The sequence below is a fragment of the Lontra canadensis genome, unplaced genomic scaffold (assembly GCF_010015895.1).
Source record: "Lontra canadensis isolate GAN:19392208 unplaced genomic scaffold, GSC_riverotter_1.0 scaffold115, whole genome shotgun sequence".
Classification (NCBI taxonomy): domain Eukaryota; kingdom Metazoa; phylum Chordata; class Mammalia; order Carnivora; family Mustelidae; genus Lontra; species Lontra canadensis.
Genome location: NW_022631109.1, coordinates 5748533 through 5769073, shown reverse-complemented (window position 1 = coordinate 5769073; position 20541 = coordinate 5748533). Strand labels below are relative to the sequence as shown.

The 20541-nt window shown below is 61.7% G+C and overlaps 1 protein-coding gene across 2 annotated transcripts; it reads right to left on the bottom strand.

The window, feature by feature from the left end:
- Positions 1-47: 47 nt before the first annotated feature.
- MAPK8IP1 (mitogen-activated protein kinase 8 interacting protein 1) lies at positions 48-18601 on the bottom strand. 2 transcript variants are annotated; one of them, XM_032840702.1, is made up of 12 exons: positions 18328-18601; positions 7568-7673; positions 5382-5687; positions 3723-3804; positions 2612-3424; positions 2361-2436; positions 1606-1778; positions 1282-1391; positions 1080-1196; positions 917-987; positions 687-785; positions 48-367 (listed from the first exon to the last, which is right to left on the bottom strand). In XM_032840702.1, exons 1-12 carry the CDS (start codon positions 18426-18428, stop codon positions 295-297), a joined length of 2127 nt encoding a protein of 708 aa, XP_032696593.1. In that variant the 5' UTR covers positions 18429-18601; the 3' UTR covers positions 48-294. The 2 variants fall into 2 exon arrangements, with proteins under 2 accessions (XP_032696593.1, XP_032696594.1); XM_032840703.1 differs by lacking the exon at positions 18328-18601 and adding an exon at positions 8795-9256.
- Between the last annotated feature and the right edge of the window lie 1940 nt (positions 18602-20541).

The following is a 20541-nucleotide window of genomic DNA, read 5'->3' as shown; positions in this document are numbered from 1 at the left end:
TCCGCTCTGGGCATCCTTCCTGGCCAGAGGCCTGGCGCTATCCCCCCCCAGGCCTGCCCCTTCCCAATCCCTGGGCAGCCTGCTTTGTCCTTCATAGATGAATCTAGTCCCATATATTACAATAAACTGCATTTGCCTCTCCCCGAAACCCCGCCCTCCCCCACCCTTGGCCAGAGGCCCCGACTTCCCCGTCCTCCGGAGGTGACGGGCGCCCCTCTGCTAGCGTGCTGCGTCCTGTTGGCAGCCAACTGTTCCGGCGCGGGCCCCGGGTGTGGAGAGAGCGGGACCACGCGGCTACTCCAGATAGATGTCTTCTGTGGGGCAGGTGTACTCCACGAACTGCTTGTAGAACTGCTGGAACGCTCTCCTAGAAGGCAGGCAGACACACAGGTGACAGGGACAACGCCATCTCCACCCCTGGTTTTTCACCTTGAGCCTGGGGCTCCCTGGGCAGGGCTCGGGCTCCCCCAGATGGAGGGGCTCGGCTCCGCTCTCAGCATGTTGCCCTTCTTGGGTCAGACCGCCGCCGAAGGAAGGGCCTGACCCGGCGGGGAGCTAGTCCTCAGGACCGCCCCGCCTGGGCTCGAAGCCACGAGGCCTGCAGAGCTGGGAGGGGGCCCAGGGCTCACTCTGGGGCCGGGCGCTCGGCAGGAGACACACAGACACACACACACACAGGGCCGTACCCCACGGACTCTGCCAGGGCTTTGGTGGATTCCTCGGACACAAAGACATGGCAGGCAAACCGGTGGTCAGCAGGGTGCTTGGTGATGAACCCAAAGTACCTGTGGGAGGACAGCCATCTGTCTGAGAGCGGGACAGGGGCGCAGACCCCTCCGACACACTCACAGACCCGCACCTGACCGTAACGGCCCCAGGCTGCCCCCTCACACCTCATGGTGCCCCTCCCACTTACTTGTTGTTCTTTGGATGGTATCCACAGAAAGAGATGTTTTTTAACTGGAAAAAGTGGCTACATTTATTCCCCTACAGGAGGGAGATGAGAGGCAGGGTGTCATCAGCCCGCAAGGGCCACAGGTGGGAGATCTGGTGGGGGCCCGGGGGGCAGAGGCGGTCACCTTGGCCTCCTGGGAATCATCAGCCTTGACGCCGATCTTCACGCCCCGCACGCTGATCTCCAGGACGCAGCTGGACGGCGGGTTAAAGTGCACGGTGAGCCGGCGGGTGGTGGCGATCTGTGGGTGAGGGACGGGAATCAGGCACTGGGTGTCTGTCTCCCCAGGAGAGGAGGGGGCCCAGGCGGGGGGCGGGACCGGGTACCTTTTGCATAGCAGCACAGAGCACGTCATTGCCCTTGTGGTAGGGAACCTGGACGGAGCCCAGGAACTTCACCCGGAACTGGTCCACCCAGTCGCTGTTTTTGGTCAGGGCTGGAAAACAAGCATGAAGTGAGGGGTGGCGGGACAGCAGAGGGGCCCGCCGGCCATAGATGTCCCAACTCGCCCGGGCCTCCCTTCTCTCTGAGGGAGTTGGACCTAATGTTGTCCCCTCTGCGAGGGCCTTCCCTGTGGCTTTAGAGTCACCTAGCAGCATGTCTGGGCAAAGGTGGGGCCCAGTGGCGCCGAAGAGGGGAAAGGACGCTACCTGCCATGTGCTCGGGCTCCTTGGTGACCTCGATGGCGTAGTAGGCGGGGAAGACGCCCCGGGCGCCCGTGCGCATGTTGTAGGCCTCATACCAGTAGTCCTCGGCCTGCAGCTCCACCAGCAAGGGGTCGTCCACCTCCAGCTCCAGCTCGTCCTCGTGTCGAGGCACAAACCTGTCCCCCGCAAGGGCATGGGAGGAATTCACCACCGGGGCCTCCCCAGCAGGCTATCCGTCGGCTCCCCCTCTCTCTGGGGGGCAGGCTGCCGCCAAAGCGGCACCGGTTCAATAAACCTCCACAGAGTATCCTGCGCCTGGGCCTGCTAGTTCCTGGGGAAGTTCGAGATCACACAGACGGGCCCCTGCCATCCAGAACTCGGGGGCTCAGGGAGGAGGTGCCCAGAGCTACTCGGAAAACACAGAGGTAACAGGAAGTGAGCGCTTCCCTGTGGAGGGCGGGGAGGGCTATGCCTTGTACAGGCTTGGGCAGCATCTCTGCCGGACCCCCTCCCGGGCTCTGGACCCCCACCCCTGCCCCTCCAGATGGGCTGCTCGGTCCTGGGCCCTGGTGGCGCATCACAGGTAGCATGGCCTGAATCCATCCACCCGGAGTCCCGCCCGGGTGCGCCCTGTGCCCCCGGGGCTGGCGGAGAGACAAGTGCCAGCGGGAAGGCTGGGTCTAGGCCCCAGAGTGAGGGCAGAGGCAGGGAGGGGCGGCCCCACGGTTGCCTGGCCGGCCCAACACTGCGGCTCTTACCTGAAAATGGCCCGGTGCGTCTGCTCCTGCTCCTCCCCGTTGATGACACAGGAGAAGAGCCCAAAGGACTCAGCACCTGGAAGCGAGGGGCCGAGCTGGAGAAGGGACCCACTCCGCTGGAGGGTGGGGGTGGGGCGGCAAGCGCTCAGTCCTGACACATCGAAGCCGACGGGCAGGGCCACCTTCCAGGAGCAGCCTCGATTCGGTGCCCTCCCCTCCCAGGTGCCCCAGCGGGCCGGCCGCAGACTCACTGGAGGAGCGCGAGCGGCCGCTCATGAAGACGTTCAGGAACTTCTTGGAGAAGTGGACGTCGGGCTCGTCCGGCGTGGAGTCCTCGGAGAGGCAGGCGGGGGGCCGCGGCCGGGGGGCCTCCTCGTACTCCTCCCCGATGGCCGACTCGTAGGGTGAGGAGGCGGAGGCGCAGTTGTCGTAGACGGTGGCCGAGTCGCTCTCGTCGCTGTAGTCCCCGAAGCACGGCCGCAGGCTCACCAGCTCCAGCTGCGCGTGCTCGTCCACCACCAGCGTGTACTTGACTGAGTCGTAGGACAGCGCACTGGTGTCCGAGCTCAGCGAGGCCCGTGGGGGCGGCGGCGGCTCCCCCAGGCTGCCCCGCCAGCCTCCACCCTGCAGCTCGGGCCGCTCCGGGGACGACAAGCAGTCGAAGCCCTCGTCCTCCTCGCTGATGGAGGGGTGCGGCCGGCCTGCCGCAGAGGGGTAGGCGGCAGGGTCTGGATCGGAGCTGACAGACATCCGGCTCTCTGCTGGGGGCAGGAAGGCAGAACTGGGCTCCGGGGGGTCCGGCGGCCTCTGCACCGGCGTCAGGTAGATCTCCTCAGTGGCCTCTAGCCGCACATCGGCCTGGTAGTGGATGCGGTCTCGATGCGAGTGGCCCCGGCTGCTCGGTGGGGCAGCGGTGGGGCCGCCGGGAGGGGCCATCTGTGTGGCGGTGCTGCGGCGGCAAGGGCTGTCAGTGGAGGTGCCTCGGTCCTTGGTGGCCGTGGGGCTGCTTGGGGGTGGCAGCTCATCGCTCAGGCAGATGTGCTCATGTGGCGGCGTCTGCTCCCCTGGAGGGCAGGCAGGTCGCTGCTCAAAGAGGGTGGCCTCACCCCTGCCTCCCAGGCCACCTGCCCTCTCCACTCAGCATGTGGGACACAGAAACCCAGGCGAGGGCTCCTGGGCCCTGGGGGACTCTGGGACCAGCGCTCTCTCCCTCCCGCCCCAGCTGACTTCAGATGGGCCTGCTCAAGGCTGTGGGACGGGCAGTTTACCTCAGCTCGGCAAGATGGAGGCTGCCAGGGTTGCTCTCTGCTGAGGAAACTGAGGCAGGTGTAGGGCCAGATAAAGGAAACGGTCCTGACTTACCAGTCTTCAGGGGTGAGGATGACCGAGACACCCGATCCTGCCAACTGTGCTTCTTGCCCAGAGAATTATTATTCAATGTGTCCTGTGCAGAAAACAAAAGGCCCTTGTGATAGAAGGCGTCAACAGTACCGGGCACAGGGAGGCCCTGGCCCTGCCCCCATCAGGCCATCCCTAGGCCATTTGCTGCATGCCCCACCCCCCGACCAGGGCCTCACCCCCAACCCTCCTCGAACAGGCGGGAGGGGTGGCAAGTCACAGCCCTCCCAGCCCGACCTATTAGCTCTAGATGGCTCTCCATCCTGACTCAGGGAAGCTGGCCAACCCTTGGGGAGGTGCTCTTATCAGCCTCCTCAAAGGCGGTGATGACCAATATGTGTGGTGGTAAATGGGGGAGAAGTGGGGGAGAAGCAGGAGCCATCTGGGGAGACAGCCGGACCCCCAGTCCCAGACACAGAGGCTTTACACAGTAGGTGCTCACTGCCAGCCAGGTTCTGGAGCGCTATGGCCTAGGGGACAGGGACATTCTAGAAGTTGAAAAATGGATGAGGAAGGGTCTCTCAGCAGCTGGCCTGGGGGACCAGGATGAGTCACCCAAATGATGAATCAATAGCATGGCTCTCCCGCCCCTGCAGAAGCAATGACTGAGGAGTGACAGATGTAGTTGTCAGTAGCCTTTCTCCTGGATCTCCTGGGCTGGTGCCCTAGGACCCCTCTCCACCATGCCTACAAACAAGGCTCCCCACAAACTGTTCAGGTCCCCTCCCGGGGGAACACTCTCATAGGCCCTCATGGGAGTTTGGCTGCCAAAATCCACCCCAGACGATTCTGGGAAAGGCACCAGTCCTTTGCCTGCAGGACCTGCACCCTCCACCAACAGCCCCAGCTCCCTGAGCCCCTCTTCTGTACCTCTCCTGACTGGGCCTGGAAGACAAAGGGCCACAGTAGGCTCTCCTCCACCCTATTCAACCCTCCTTGGCATCCAGCCATCCAGCCCAGGGACCCTGGGCCCCCAACTCAGCCAAGCAGCTCCGCCTCCCATGCCTCTTCCCCGCCTTCTGGGAATTCCCAGCTGCCCACATTTCCACCTGCCTGCTGCCTCTGAGCTCCCCGTCCCCACCTCTTCACAATTTCCCATGACCTTACCCCAGCAACGGCCACTTTAGACTCTCTTTTCTCCTGGCCTGCTTCTGCCCTTCTCCAGGAGCCCCACACCCTAAAGGGGAAACCCTGCCCCAGCCTTAGGTCCCAAGCTCCAAACCCTTGCAACTAGCCCTCAAAGCTCTGTTCTGTCCTCCTTAAGCCCCCACTGCTCTCCTTACCCAGATCCTTCCACTGTCCCTCTCGGTCCCTTCACTCCTTCAGACTCAAGGCTCCAAATCCTGTTGGCCGGAACTGGTCCCTCTCCCTTAAGGCAGATTCCACTGCCACCACCCCCACCCCAGACCACCTCCCCTGGGCCGGCCCCCTTGGGAAGTCGCAGCAGGCCGACTTCTCCCTGCCCTGGCCCGCAGGTCCCTCTGACTCTGACACAGCCCCTCCTCGCTCCTCCAGCCCTCGGGCCAGGGGTGGGCAGCGAGCTGCCCGGCGCCCCCCACGCCTCGCGTGCCCGGCCCCCGGGCGCCGCCCCTTCAGCCCCGCCCCACGCCGCTCGCGCCTCACCTGAGACCGCGGCACCTGCGGGAAGAGGTTGAGCGTGGTGGGCCGCTTGGGTCGATAAGTGTCCCCGCCGCCCTGGCCCTGGCCCTGGCCTTGGCCCTGGCCGCGGGGCGCCGGCTCCTGGCGGGGTTCGGCCTCCGGCGGCCCCGCTCCCGGCCGCCGCGCCGCGCGATCCTCCTCGTCGTCGTCGTCGTCCTCGGCGCCGGGAGTATCCCCCGCCGCGTCGATCAGGTCCATCTGCAGCATCTCGGCCTGCAGTCGGCTCCCCGCGCCGCCGCCGCCCCCAGAGAGCAGCCCGGCGCGCGGGGGCTGCACGGCGCGGACGGAGGGGCGTCAGGGGGCGGGGCCGGGGCGGGGCCGGGGCGGGGCCGAGGCCGGGGCGGGGCCGACTCCGCCACGCACCGCCCCCCGCCCGGGCGAGTCCATTCTGCGGCCGCAAAGGGGGAGGGCACGGGAGAGAGGCAGGGGGCCCGGCGACAGGGGGCCGCGCCCTCCCGACCCCAGCGAAGATGCGCGAGACCGACTGCTCCCCAATCTAGTCGGCCTCTTTGGCGGTCCATACCGCCCCCTCCCCACGATGCCAGCCTTCCTGACTCTCTGCACCCTCCCGTTCCCTTGGCAACGGCCAGTGACCTCACCGGGGTTGTAAGCCGAGCCCAGAGTGAGGTCACCGCTGTTGCTATGGGTACACAGGGTCGCCAAGGAGTTCGGGGCCCCACAAGGGATGGAGGGGGGAGGTTAGTATTTGAAGGGGGAAGTGAGGAAAACTGGGAAAACAGCCTCAGCCAGGCGGAGGGTGGTGGAGGGCCGCAGGGTGAACAGGAGGCCCTAAGCGCGGCCGGGGTGCGGGGGGGGAGGGGCGAGTGGGGGCACCTGGACGCGGCACCCGTCCACAGTCTGAAGGCCCTCCGACCTGGGGTGTTCCCTCAGGCCATCCTAAACAGCTCTGCCGCTAACGCCTGGGCACCCTGGACAGATCCCCTGACCCTCGGATTCCCTCCCCAGTTAACTGCCTCCCAGCTTCCCAGGGAGGTGAGGACTCACGGGCAACAGGGTGTGAGAGCCCCCCCAGAGCTTGTCTAAGGCCCCACGAGGTACACCTCCAGCTAGTACTGCCTCGGGCCCTGGCTGTCGTAGGGACCACCCTCTCTAAAACTGTGCCGCTGTGTGTTGGGTGAAAGGGTGGTGTGGAATTCCGGAACAGGTGTGTGACCTTAGAGAAGCTACGTTAGGGCCCTGTGACCATTCCCGCCCTGGCTGGCCTAACCAGAGTGGGGAGGGTTGGGGTATGTGGTTCTGCAGGGTCATCCTCACCCCTTGGTTTCCTCTTGCCTGGCAGAGCTTACACAATCTCTGTGACAGGCAGGAGGTCACCTGGAGGCTGACCCCCCCACCCCAGCTCACACGGCAGCTCTCCTTTACTAACTGGAACTATTCTCCTAATGCCACCAGGGTGGTCACCCACCCCCTGCTAGAGACTGCCAGAAGCTCTGGGTTCTGCAACCTAGTCCCACGCTTGTCCTCCCATGTCCTGGCCAGTGGCCCCTTCTTCCTGTTCTGAAAAGACACAGGGGGATCCCTGTCTGACCCAAGCTCCCCAGATGCTGAGGACCTCCTGGCAGGCTTCAGAACTTAGGGAATGGAGAGAGCTATCTGTCCTACATGACAAAGCCAGGAGACCAAAAGCAGCAGCAATGCTGGATGAACCCTCTAGAGAGGCCCTCAGAACAGCGGGCCAGGGAGGGTCTGCGGGGCTATGTGGCATGGGTTGGTGCAATGGCAGCTGAGGGAGCACCTTGGCTCTTTTCTTCCAGCCCCGGAGCACTGCGGATTCCACCGGACTCCACCCTTGCTCTGCCTCAGGCCCTCTGCCAAGGCCGCCCAGGAAAGGGTTTAGAGTAGGCCTGATCCTTCCTTTAACCCTACACCTGAAGACGACCTGCCCTCTCCCTTCTGGTGGGCAGTTGGAGGTGCTGCCTCTTGCTTTAGCCCCCCTGGCAAAAACAACCAAAAAATCCTGCTTGAGCACCCCCAAGATGTGTCAAATACTAAACTGGATGTGTTTTTTGGATGTCATTTCATTTTCTGAGGATGCCATATAGAGATACGGGGGTGCCGACACTCCTGTCCCGACCCACCCTGTCCCCCTTACCCCCCTGCCCCCTGGGCTCCTGAGAGCCCACTCTTACCCGCAAGGACAGAGTATCTTTGCACTGCAGGCTGATGCCACACTCCTCGGTGATCTCTGAGAGGTCTTCATCCTCAAACTCCTCCAAGCTGATGTCATGGGTGAGCCTGGTGAGCACAGAAAGTCGAAGTTACCAACCCAGGGGCACTACGTAGCCCACCGAAGTCTTCCTAGTACCTCTTCCAAGGGGTGGCCCCTCGAAGGCAGATCACAGCCCCCAGAGGGTGGGACTTGGTGTCCGCCTGCGCCAAGGCCGGGGTTAACAGGCAGGGAAAGGGGAGGTCCAGGTTACTCCCGCTCCTCCCAGCTGGGAGCTATCCGCTCTATTGCCAACCAGGAGGCAGAGCCTAGAAGGCCCAGCTGGTCAGAGCCTAGGCTCTGCCAGAGAAATGCCTCCTGGAGTCAAGGCAGGTGCCGAGGCCAGTGGAGGATGCAGAGTTGAGAAGTGACTCCAAGGGATGGCTGGAGTAGGGGGGTTCCCGGTGCAACCCCTGCAGTGAAAAAACCCACGAGCTGGCAGAGGCCCCTCCCCAGCCTCGGGACAGTGCTCCGTGCCCCCCGCCCCCTGGAAAACCAATGCCTCTTGAGCCCTGGGAGCAAGTGAAGGGAAATCTGGTGTCAACGTGGCGAGTTGCTGCCTATCCCAGGAGAGGTTACACCCCCATTCTGGGCTCTCCATTTCATCTCTCCAACCACATAATCGCTTGCCCAGTGCACAGACCCTAAACAGAAGACAGCAGAGGGGTCAAGGGAGGCCTGGGGTTGGGGCTAGAGGGGTTGTGTACTCGGAGGACAAACCAAAGAAGGTCACCACCATGACTCTGGCTGTGCTAGAACCCTCTCCCCCTGTCCCCTAGGTCCGCTGTATGCCGCCACCCCACTGCAGCGACTGTCTGCTTGTCCCCTAGACCTGACTCACCACCAGCCCCGGGCACTCCACCTGGTTTGGTGTGGATGGTATGTTTGGGAGAATTCTGTTGGGGGAAGTTGGGGCCAGTTCTGAGCCTCTTCTCCCAAATAAGATAAGGAGATTGAGGTACAGAGCAAGGGATACCCAGGAGTCCAAGGTCACTGGGGAGAGGTGGTGGTCCAGCCCCCAGGGGGAACTAGGAGGCCCACACCCCCTGCCTCTTGCCTTAGTCAGACCAAACAGAGACCCAGAGCTCCATGGAGCTGCCCCCCAAATCCCCCCCACCCCCAGCCCAACACCAATCCCTATACCCCCTACCAGCGCTCCCACTGATCCTCCAACCAGCTGTCATTGTCTGGGCTCGAATCCATCTTCAGCACCAGCTTCATGGAGAGCCCTGCCCGGCTGGGGGGCTGCAGGGCCCCAGGGCCGCCCTCTCATGCCCAGAAAGGTTGGGAGGCCAGGGCTCAGGGCAGGGCTGGGGCCTCGGGCCTCCACTGCCTGGGCCTCCCTGTCTGCGTCCTGCCCGCTGCAGAAGCCCGGGGAGCTCATTAAAAATAGATGTGCCAACAGAAGAGGCAGTGGCTGCCCACCCGGGCCCCAGCCCCAGCGCTTCCCAGCCCAGCCCTCCACTGCAGGCCGCTGCCTTCCCAGCCAGGCCAGCAGTGGCGCTGAAGCTGCCGTGGCTGCCACCTCCCCCTCAGGATCGGGTTACTGCGATCTGATCTGATCGATGCCACCGGCTCCACCTGCCCTTCTAATGCCCCTGTCAGGGGCTGCGGTGGCCCTTCTCCCTGGCCCAGGCTCGTGGGCAGATGGCAGAAATCTGGGATGTCTCCCCCCAAAAGCCAGCCCTGATCTGCTTTAAAGGGCCAGCACCACATTCAGGGTGCCTGGTGGTAAGATGGGGGGCTTCTGAAATTCTCCACGAACGGATGCCCCCATCCACACGGCAATGTGCTCAGCCCTCACAACCCCTCAGGGAGGCTTCTGTGGGCCCGGGCCGCATCCACACAGCGGCGGGTGACCGAGGAGGGTCTGGATTGCCTCCACGGACAAGCTGGATGCGGGACACAACCCTGGCATCCCCCAGAGTTTCATCCTTCAGCACCCAGGACGTGCCTATGGGCTCAGGGGGCTCCACAGCCAGGGTTAAGGGCAGACCCCTTGGGTCTGGACCCGGGTGTGGACCCCTCGGGGCAGGACTGGAAGGCAAAGAGCTTCCTGTCACTGCGGAGTGCCACCCACTGAAGCCAGAGGGAAGAGCAGAGAGGGATTCTGACCAGGACGAGGGAGCTGGACAGAGGAGCCCAAGGCTGGTAGGCTCCCAGGGCTGGGGAGGGTGTGGTGTGGAACTTGGGGGAGGCTGGGGAGGGGCTGGGCTGGCCCAGAAACCAGAACAGCCCTACCATCTGGCCAGCACGGCCTAGCATCTCGGGCCTGGAGATGAGAAGCCAGTGGCTGGCACTAAGTAAGTGGTCAGCACACCCCAGCTGCCGGGACAGCTGGAACTCTGCCAGCATCAGGGAGCTGCAGGGCCATTGGGCATCTGATCCAGATGTGCCCTCGGGTGCCCCTTACTCTGCCAGGAATCCCTGCACACCTCTCTCCTTCTCTTCTCTGCTGGGTCCCGGCTCAGCTCCTATCTCTGCAGCCCCAGACCCCCACCCGCCCGCCCCGCAAACACCAGCCTGCTCCCCTCAGTGCCCCCATGCTGGAAGCACTCCACCCCATTCGCCACCCCGCAAAGCTGCCAGAAACACCACCCTTCTGCCCCCACTCAAAACCCCCTAAGGTTCTCTGCTAGTGGTGGACTCCTTGGTTTGGCATTCAAGGTCTCCAGCTCTGGGTGTGACTGCCCACGCCTCCCACGCCTGCCTCCCCGGGGTCTAGTCCAGGGCTCGGATGGAGCCCCTGGCAGGCTTTTCAACCTGTGCCTGCTGGAAGAAGGCTTGGTTAAGCCCACTCCTCCAGGAAGCCCTCCTAGCCCGCCTGTGCCATGCCTTACAGCCCTCCTGGCAATGCTCGCCGATTCCCGGGCATTCCCTCACTTGTAGCTGGTGTCACCATCTGCATGGATGCAAGGCATTGTGGGGGACAGACAGAGCCAGGCCTCCATCAGACACCCCACCAGGCTGCCCCAAAGGCGGATAGAGCTCACGTCATCCACCCTCATACCCAGCAGGGGAGGCAGGCAGGCCCCCGCTCACCCAGCTCCAGCTGGACTGCATGTTTCTGGAGGCCAGAGCTGGGGAGGCCGTCTCGCACACACCAGGTTCTCCGGAACACGCCTGGCAGGTGTTTGCCAAGGGACATTCTCAGCATCCACGTGCTCCTCCCCAACCCAAGCGTTCAGGGCATGCCTGCGGGGGAACCTTCTCGGCTCATCTCTGCCCACCCACGGCCCGGAATGGCAGGTCTGGGGGCAGGCGGGGACAGCCTTGGCCTCTTGCAATGAAGGGCACGGGGGTGAACGGGGCAGTGGGGGGGAGCGCGGGGCTTTCACCGGGTTCTGGCTCCAGTGGGGAAGGTGAAGGGAGTTTCTTATCTGACTTTTTTCTCCTACGTGAGGCAGGATGGCAGAGGGGTCACCACAGCAGGCTTGGGGTCAGGACGCACGGGACCAGATACGGACGCCCTCACTTAGCAGGACTGGCCGCAGCACCACTTGAGCAGCTGTCGAGCCCTGGACACCAAAGCACCCTCACACTCTGTGTCTCCTTCAATCCTCTCCACCACCCGGGGAGAGGGTCTGACTCGGCCTGTTATCCAGATGAGGAGCCCGAAGGCCCTGACAGAAGGTGCCGTGAAGTTCTTTACACCTGCTCCCCAAGGGCGCTACGGGGGGTTCACAGAGTGGAGCGGCGGCAGGCTGGAGTGCTGTGAGGGGGTCACGACCGAGGGACAAGGGGAGGGACCGGTCAGGCAGTCTCCTTTGCACGTCACCCCCCACCTGCGCTGTCCCTGCCCTCAGCTCCTGCTTCGAAGGCCCCAGATGTTCTGGGTCCTTCGTGGAGGAAAAGCTGAGAACAGACCCTTGGCCCCTCCAAGCACAAGAAAGGCAACTGTGGGGAGGAAGGGAAGAAGAAGGAAAAGCTGGGGGGAGGACGGAGGAGGAGGAGGAAGGAGGGAGGGTGTCCCCTTCTGATGGGAGGGTGCCCACATTTCCCCTGGAAACTGGAGCCCCGAGCACCAGGGGTTCTCCTCCAGCCGAATCACACGACCACGTGAGGACGGCTCCCTCCCCTCCCGGCCTGGAGGCCTCGGAGCCAGCCCGTCCATCAGTCAGACCTGCTTGCCCGTCTGGGTGAGATGCCTCCCAAGGTCTCATCAGGTTGACATTTGGAGGCTCTGTGTCATGAGTTTGCTCTCCCGGGACCTCCCGGACCTCTGGAGTCTATGTTTCTGTTCGAGGCCCCCTCTTCCTGCACGAACCCTACCTCTTACTCCAGAGCGCCCCAGTCCTGTCTTCTAGCCGATCAGCCTCCTCGCTGCGTTCTAAACGTGCTGTCCCCCACCCCTCCCCCGTGCTCCCCACCTCCTCCTGCCATGAGCCCTCCAAAATGAACAAACATGCCTTTGTGCTCTGATGTTTATTACGTGCCCATTTCCCTTCCATGTGCCGTCCCGCCTCCCTGGCATCCTCGGTCCCCCGATGGCAGCATAGCCCTGGCCAATTCCTCCTCCCAGGAGTGGGCTGGGTTAGGAGAGCAGGCAGCGGAAGGGTTAAGTGGCAAAGTGCTGAGGCTTTAGCTGAGCAGGGCCAAACCTGAGCCAGGCATTTGGCTGTCCAGAGGCCATTCCTGTCTCCCTGTTCCTGGCTCTCTGGAAGCCAGGTAAGGATGCCAGCTGAGCGACCTTGGGTCCTGGCCATGGTGCCCCATGGGCCCCTCTCAAGGCTGAGAGCATCTGTGGTTCAAGTGTCCAGCTTGTCCCTCTGCTGCCCTGTGAGTGCTGAACAGACAGCTGGCTCCCAGTGCGCTCGCAGAGAGGCAGGTTCCCCACTGCCTGCTGGCTCCCCTATAGGCCATTCTCCACCAGGCCACCAAAGGCAACATCTGACCTGCAAATCTGGTCTGGTCACCCCGCCTCAGCTCAGAGTCCCTTAGTAGCTTTCCCTGGCCCTTAGGGAAAGGGGTCCTTCCCTGTGGCCTGAAGGCTCAGGAGGGCCTCCCCCAATCTCGGGTGTCCTCACCACCTCCCCACCCCGCCCTGCCGACCCCCAACCTCCTGCCCCACTGGCTCCCTCAAAGCCTTCCCTGATTTCCCTGACCTGGCACACAGCCCTGCTACTCGCTCTCTTAGGCCCACTTGCTGGGTTCCTAGATTGCTGTGACTGCACCTCTGGGTTCTGCCCCCAGTGGGGGGCTCCCTCAGAGGCAGCATCATGTCTGTCTTGATCAACAAAGCAGTGCCTGGGAGCTACTTAATAAATGTTGACTGAGTGAACCACAGGTCTTTCTAGATTTTTCCCCTTAAAACTCCCTAAGTCAGTTGCCCTTCCAACTCAACTTTCTGAGTCCCCACCTAAGTCAGAACCCGGGGTAGAATGTGCAGCCCTCTGCAAGGAGGTGCTGGCCGAGACGGTGGGGTTAGGGGAGCCCTTGGCTCTGAGTGGACGCTGGGCTCAGATGAGCTTTATTCCTCTAATCCGTCCCTCCCCGACCATATCCACACCAGGGTCACTGCCAGTGAAACACCGAGGCCAACCCCAGAAATAAGTCCTCAGGGCCAATCCCTACTTGGGGTTATAATGTGTCTGATGGCTTTACAGAGCCCGGGGCTGATATGGAGCCGGAAGTCTGAAACCCAGCGCTCTGGCTTTTGGAAAGCTGCGATGGGAAACAGTCCCATACACGGAAAGCTTTATACCTTCATACCCGAGAATGCGTATTTTGCATAACCGCAGACAGAAAACAGCCAAATAGCTCAGCGCGGGATGGTGCGATTGGGTGTCCAGGGAAGGAACATCACATAGGCTCCTGGACAAACGTTACAAATTCTGGAGGGAGCGTGGAAAACGACGACTGGCATTAAGGAGCGAAGGGAACGCTAGAGTCCATGGTCTCACGAGCGGAATCACGCGCACCCAGAAGCACGAACAGGGATGCAGCTAGGAGACATGGTGGGACCCAGGGAGATCTCTTCTCCTCTGTTTCCCAATCCCCCAGAAGCTTTCTGGACAGGGTGCACCAGGCTCCCACTTGGGTTCTGGGGCCGCTGGCCCTGTCGCGGAGTGCCTTCCTGAGGGCAGGGGGCCCTCGTGTTCCGCTTGGCACCGACTCCCTACCCTCGTGCGAACGCACGCACAGAGCCCGGGCCCTGGGACGTCCCATGGGATACCCCAGATAGGAAAGGACCACGAGGTAGAGGAAGAAGGGCAGCGCTGGCTGCTCTGGGGGCCCGAGCAAAGCAAGGCCCATGGTCAGGGCTGGGAGAAGACACAGGAGGAGGGCCAGGGGGCAGAGATAACCTCCTAGAACAGCTAAGATCCCCTAAGTGGGGATGGTGGCAGTGACCCCATTTTGTAGGATCCACGGGGCCCCAAGCCAAGAATCCAGAGACTGACTTCAAGGATATGGACATCAAAGAGGTGGGGGGCGCAGACCCTGCGTGGCCACATCCTGGCAAGTGAGCCAAGTCAACACTCTGGCCCCAGATTGGGGGTTCGCTAGGAACCGGGGCACCCAGGGCTTGGGGATGGGGGGAAGGTGGCTCCAGCAGCAATGGCATTTCTGGAACCCCTCCCCCTGCTGAAACGTGGCTGCTGGAACCAGCCTGGCCCCAGTTCTCTCCCATCGCCCCGCTCTCTGCTGCCCCCTGGGTAGCAATGTCCTCTCTGAGGCTTTGGGGTGGGGGGACCTCTCTAAGCTGAGACTCCTCCCAGGGTCTCTGGCCCCAGCCCCATCCTCTCCAGTGACCCCAGGCCCCAGACCAACCCCTAGCCTGAGCGCTCCAGTTGGGTACCCCAGTGGTCACCAACCTCAGACTCAGGAGGTCTCCTACTAAGTTCCCCTCCCTGCCTGCCAAGCTCCTTCTCTCCCCCAGCGCAACCCATCTCCAGCACCATCCTGGACGCCAGCCTCCCCAACCCTAAGACCAGATACCTCACCCACGGGGCTAATCCCTTCCACCCCCAAAGTCCTCCTCCCGTCCTCTCCCACCCCTGCTTGTCGCACGCAGGATGACCAGCCTCCAGGGGTCTCCCTGCCTCCCTGTCCACTGTACCTAGTGGCTGGCGGGACCTTCCCAAGACAGCGAGCCGATGCTGCCGTTCCTGCTGAACCTTTGCTGCTTGCCACCGACCCACGGGCCTGGGCTCCCGTGGGCCCTGAACCTCAGTCACTGTTACCTTGTCTGCTAAGTCCTCGTCTGTCTGTCTGTCTCCCCTCTATACAGACTGCTTAGGCCCATGACTGTCTCTGGAGCCTCTGTCCAGGGAGCCCTCCAAAGTGCAAATATTTGTTGAGTGAGGGGAAGGAACAGCCACGTGCGTGCCGTCGTGTGAAGAGAGAAATGAGGAGGTCTCTGCGCCTCTCGGGGGCCACATCTCTCATCTACAAGGCAGTACGGGGAGGTCGAAACCACACCATCCGGCCAGTCAGGGGGCCTGGAGTTGGCTACTCACGTGCTGTGTGTTCTGGGGGATGACACTCACCCTCTCCTGTCTCCTCCTCGGTAAAAGGTGGGGCGGTCAGGACGAGCTGATTTCTGGGGTCCCCTCATCTGCATCCTCCATGGGCCGTCCACCCTCCCTCCCCTTTATCCCACCCGCCCAGCTCAGTGTAGTCAAAAGCTATGTTTCTAAAGTCTCTTTTCTAGAGTTTTCCTTCTAATGAACATGTATCACTTGAATTTTAAATTCTGTTTTCTAACTGTGTAAGTTACAGAAGTAACCCATGCTCCTTGGAGAAGAAGTCAAATCATAACAGCGGCGCATCAAATAAGTGAAATCCCTTCCCCAGTTCCCCATCAACAACTACAGGAAACTGGCTGGAGCATTTCCATCATCAGAAGGGAAAAAACAAAACAAAACAAAAAAACCCAAAAAAAGAAAACAGAAGCAACCCACCCATCTATTGAAACCAACCAGCAACAAGCAGGTGCTCTCTCTCCAGCCTCCACGTGTCCCAGCGTGCTCACTCCCTGCATGCACTCTCCCCTGCTAGTCCCAGGCTCTCTTTTCAGGGTGGCTCTGGAGTCAGACCGCCTGCATCCGAACCCCAGCTCTGCCATTCACCTAGCCTCTGGAGGCCTCAGTCTCCTTATCTGCAAAGTGGGGACAATGGCAATGCTTAGTTTACACGGATCTGGTGAGGATGAGACGCTCTTGCGCAGAAAGCCCTTCAAGGGGCGCTGGGCAAAGTGAGCGCCTCCCGGGGGCCAGCGCGCCCCGACCTTATCCTCTGATAGCAGAGTCGGTCTGTTACCCTCCGAGCTCCAGGAGGCCCGTGCACACCTGATCTGCGTCATCACCCAGGGAGGCATTACTGAGCACCGACTCTGGGCTGGGCACTGTGCAGACCCAAGTTTAGGTATCAGCTCTTCTGGCTTCTGGAAGCTGACAGTGGGGCTGGGGGCATACAGAGTTAACAACAGCAGCCTTGCAGGAACACAGCTCTCCACAGCCCTTGAAACAGCCAACATGTGCCGTCCCGGGACCATCCTGAGTGGGAGCCAACGCTGGCATCGTAGAGAAGAAACAGGGGCTCCAGGGTTAAGGGCCCTGTCTTGGGGCACAGAAGTAGGAAAGCAGAGCCAGCTGGTAAACCCAGGCCAGTTGGATCCACGGTCCCACCAAAGAGCGGTGGGAGAGCCTTAACCACCCAGGGTTAACCCGAGCTGGGCGCAGGGCTCTGTGAGGCAGGACAAGGGAAAGGTCAGCGGGGGCTGCCGGAGCAGGCAGGGAACGCCATGTGGGGCTGGAAACACTGCCCTTATTATTCCCAGAAGCTGGCCTTGTCTCCACAGCCAGGCCACGGTGTCCTGGAGGGCCGGCCCACGCCTTAGCCTTGGCGCACTGCTGTTCTCGCCCACCTGGCCCGGACAGAGCACTCTCTCTGGCTGGCGCCCACCTCATCAGTTCCTCTCACTAAAGCATCCATGAGAACCTGCTAGCCAGGGATGGGGTGGGGTGGAGGGCACTGTCTCCTGGGGATCTGGAAGCGGGTAGAGTGAGGCAAAGCTGTCCTCTGGGCCAGAGGCAGGGCCTGGAAGCTGAGTGCACTGAACACACACAGATGGCCCCAGGCTCTGACTGGGGGTCCTCAGGCAAGCCACTGCCTTGCTGAGCCTCAATCTTGTCATCTACAAAATGGGCAGACCGGTGCCCACGCCCGTGGGGGTAAAGGAACCTGCACTGGGAATGCTTTGAACAGTCACGAGCTACAGAAGCGGTCACCAGCATGGAGGGCGGACACTTGTTGAACACCGACTTGATGCACACTCAGGAATCAATATTCAGTAGCTCGCCTGACAGATGGGACTGTTGGGTCACTTTGCTAGCTAGAAAGTGGTGGAGCTCAAATTTGAACCCAGGTTCCTCTATGCTGTGCCACTGCAGAAGGGCCTCCTGTAGGCAGGCAGTATTTGCCTCTTGGCAGTGCGTGTCATGCCAGGGGGAACTGGTCTCAGGCTTCAGCCTCATGACTCAGAGGCACCAACCACAAAGGCCCCAGCCCCGGAGCCCTCACGCTTGGCCTCCTCCATCTGGTTCCCTCCCTCCGGTCCTCCTGACTCCTCAGCTCAGGGCCTCCAGGGAGGTTTCTAGAGCTGATGATGCCATTAGAGATCCCCAGGGGTCCCTACCCACCTGAGGGCCAGGGAGCCAGCAACCCCTTGGTCAGAGAGGGGCTGGCGCCAGAGCCCAGCTGGGGCCTGGCTGGGGTGAGGGGCCCAGGAGAGGGGAAGGCGCCAGCTCCTTAGATGAAGAAACAATGGAGTGTAGGCCTCCTCCTAGGCTCTGGAGCAGTTACACCCTCCTCTTCCTTCTCTCCAAATAGGGCCAGGATTATGATGGAGGGATATCCATCCCTTCCCCACAACATCCACTGTCCATGTTTCCAAAATCCACCTCCCAATACCAGAGAGTGGGCAGAGAGAGGGGTGAAGGGGAGCTCAGAGAGTGGTCCCGGGTACTTGCTCCAGCAGAAAACCTTCCACCCAATGTCCTTGGCTACTCCTGGGCTGTCCAAACCAGACTTCCCCAACCAGAGCTGGGCGGGCAATCTCCTGGTTGAATCTGAGCCTTCTGCACCCGCACACACCTGACCGGGTCGTGCTTGCCCAAATCCACAGAGGGTCCTGGCCATACCAGTCCTGGGAGTTAGGCCCCTCTAACCAGACAGGGCTGGGGGAGGGGCCCCGACTTCCTCCTTCCAGCACCAAGGTTGTCAGTTGCCCTGAGAAACTGGGACCCACGAGGCACCCCAGCCTGCTCCCATCTCTATTCATAAGCTTTCGGACTGGGCATAAGCGAAGCCTTAGCCTGCCTGCCTCCTCTGGGATCTCAGTCCAGACCCCAGGCCCTGCCGCAGTCCCAAAGTGGGGGAGAAGGCGGCCTCCGCGACCCTCCTCCAATTCCAGCTCGGAATCTCCCAGCCTAGGACATGGAATGGCGGAGGGAGCTGCACCACTGGCTATGCAGCGGCTATCAGCCTGGACTTGAGGCTGAGGGGGGTTTCTGGGGACTCTGTCCAGGGGAGAGACCCCATCCCCATGCCGCCCCCTCGTTCCCGGGATCGGGGTGTGTGTGCTGGGGGCTGGGGTCCGTTGGGGGTGCCGGGGGACGCAGAAGCCGGGGCAGATCAGCCTGGGCTGAAGGGCGGGGCGCAGCGGCCGGGGACTCTCACCTGAAATTGGGCGGCGACGCGATGTGCAGCCCCAGGAACGGGGAGGCGGCAGGCGGGGACGCGGCCCCCCCGCCCAGGCCGCCGCTCTCTCGCTCCGCCATTCTCCGGCACAGCCCTGGCCATCCGGGCGGAGCGCGGCGCAGAGGCGGCGGCGGCGAAGGCGGCGGCGGCGGAGGGGAAGGAGGCGGGGGCGCGGCGAGAGACCGCCGCCGCCGCGGGGTGCGGCTCGGGCGGGTGCGGCGGGCGCACCTGCGCAGGGCAGGGCGCGGCTCCGGACCGCGCGCGGCTCTCGGGACTGGCGCGAGCTCCGCCGCGCGCCCCCGGGCCCTCGCCGGGGTCTCGTGAGCTCCGCCCCCGCCCCGCCCCCGGCCCCGCCCCGCCAGCGCTCTCCGAGGTGCTGAAGTGGCGGCCCCCGCGGCTCCTAGGCTCGCACGAGCCCGGCTCTGAGTCGCACACTGACTCCTCCGCCCTCTTCCCCCTCCCGTAGCGCCTTCGCGCCTTGGGGGTTCTGCTCCTCGGGTGGGCCTAGCGCCTGGGTAAGAGGGAACTAATGGCGGGACCCTGGTCCCCAGGGTCCTAGTTGGTCCCCAGCAGCAGACAAAGAAGGCGGACAGGGAAAGTAGGACCGTTGGAGGAAAGCAGAGAAAGGCGAGATGGTGTCAGGAGTGGGCTCCTAGAGCAAGCCAGGCTTAGAGTCAGGTCGTGTGAACTCACAGCCTGGCTTCCCAAGCGAATAGGTGGTGTGGTCCTGCATTAGTGACTTCACAGGCCTAAGTTTGGTTTTCTTATCTGTGAAATGGGGACAATAACGGTCCCTCTCATGGTTGTTGTGAGGATGAAAAGTGATACAAGTATGTTGTCAGCAGAGGCAGGGAACACCCCACCTCCTGCTAGGATCCAGGTCTCACCCAATCCTGTCCCCCTTATCTTGAGAAGACCCTCTCATGGGCTCTCCCTAGAGGGTCTTCCCTCTACAGATTGACTCTATAGCCCCAAACACCTATCAATGATGAACTGAACCTTTCCTCTCGGCTTCTCAGTTTCTCCTCCCTCACACCAGGACTTTCCCGGATTTCTCTTACTTCTCACTTAGCACCTCAGTTGCATTTCTTGCAGAGCACCTCTCTTTTGCAGCCACATGCAGCCACACCCCATGGCTGACTTCTCACGTTCTAGGACTAGGAGCCAGCCTTTCCTCCTGCTGCCATAGTTGACTTCTTGAAATTTCTTCTCATTGTTTTTCTGCTCCCTCCAGCACTTCTACCCCTGCCAGTTCTGGGCCATGGTTCCCTTCTGATCTCTCCCCTAGGTGGGCTAAGCCCATGAGTTCTTCTACAGAGCACAGACTGTTGGACACTCAAACTGCTGGCCAGGGCTAGGGCCCCAGCTTTGGTGGGTCAAGAGCCTCTGACCAAACCTTATGGGTCTCTCTGGCCTCCTGAGAACCACAGAGGCCTTGCCCTTACCTCTCTCTGAAGAAGGGGCAGAACAAACTGTTTCACAGCTTTTGGAATCCCATTTGCAAATATGGACCACTTACTGGTCATGTCACCCCCTCTTCCTTCAGTGTAGCACCCAGAAAGGAGCTGCAGGCACCTGCCCTGCAGGAAACAGCTCCCCACCTCCAGCCCCAAGAACATCATACTACCTAGTGCCAAAGGCTTGTCTCCCTGATAGACCCAGAGGAGTGACCCCTTTACCTTTCCTGCTATCTTGGCTCCGCCACCTTTCACTAGGACCAAACAGTAACCACCTTCTGCTCAGATGCCTGGCTTTTGCTCCCAGGAAAGCAATCTTGCCATTGTGGCTAATAATTGTTGCTTAAGAGTGTGTGCTTGCCTCAACTAGGAGCATCCTTAGGTGAGAAGTGTGTGTGTGTGTGTGTGTGTGTGTGTAGGACAACTCCATTTTCTAGAATCTTCTGCTCAAGAACAAAGCTATTGTAGCTCCTGAGGCGAAGCCAAAACCACATTAGAGAGAAGCCAGAAGGGAGAGAGGGAAGGACAGGTCCAGGTCTTGGTGGGAAGGAACTTCAAAGCAGAGCTAAGAATGAGATGAATCCCAGGGATAAGTTCCTCCCTTTCCCCCCTTCTCACTCTGTGTAGGGCAATTTGTGTATTCTTGGGCCCTGTCTGAGCTGCTGCCCACATGAAGTTGGAGTGTGGTGTGAGCTAACAAAACTCTTCCAGGGGTCCAAGCCTAGAAACTACCATA

Bases quoted from the DNA above. Each gene is read 5' to 3' on its own strand.
- MAPK8IP1 (XM_032840702.1), bottom strand. From the start codon at position 18,428: ATGGCGGAGCGAGAGAGCGGCGGCCTGGGCGGGGGGGCCGCGTCCCCG. The intron at 7,674-18,327 runs GTGAGAGTCCCC...TGTGCTCACCAG, and splicing joins GCGTCGCCGCCCAATTTCAG to GCTCACCCATGACATCAGCT. The intron at 2,437-2,611 runs GTGAGTCTGCGG...CCTCGCTTCCAG, and splicing joins CGGCCGCTCGCGCTCCTCCA to GTGCTGAGTCCTTTGGGCTC.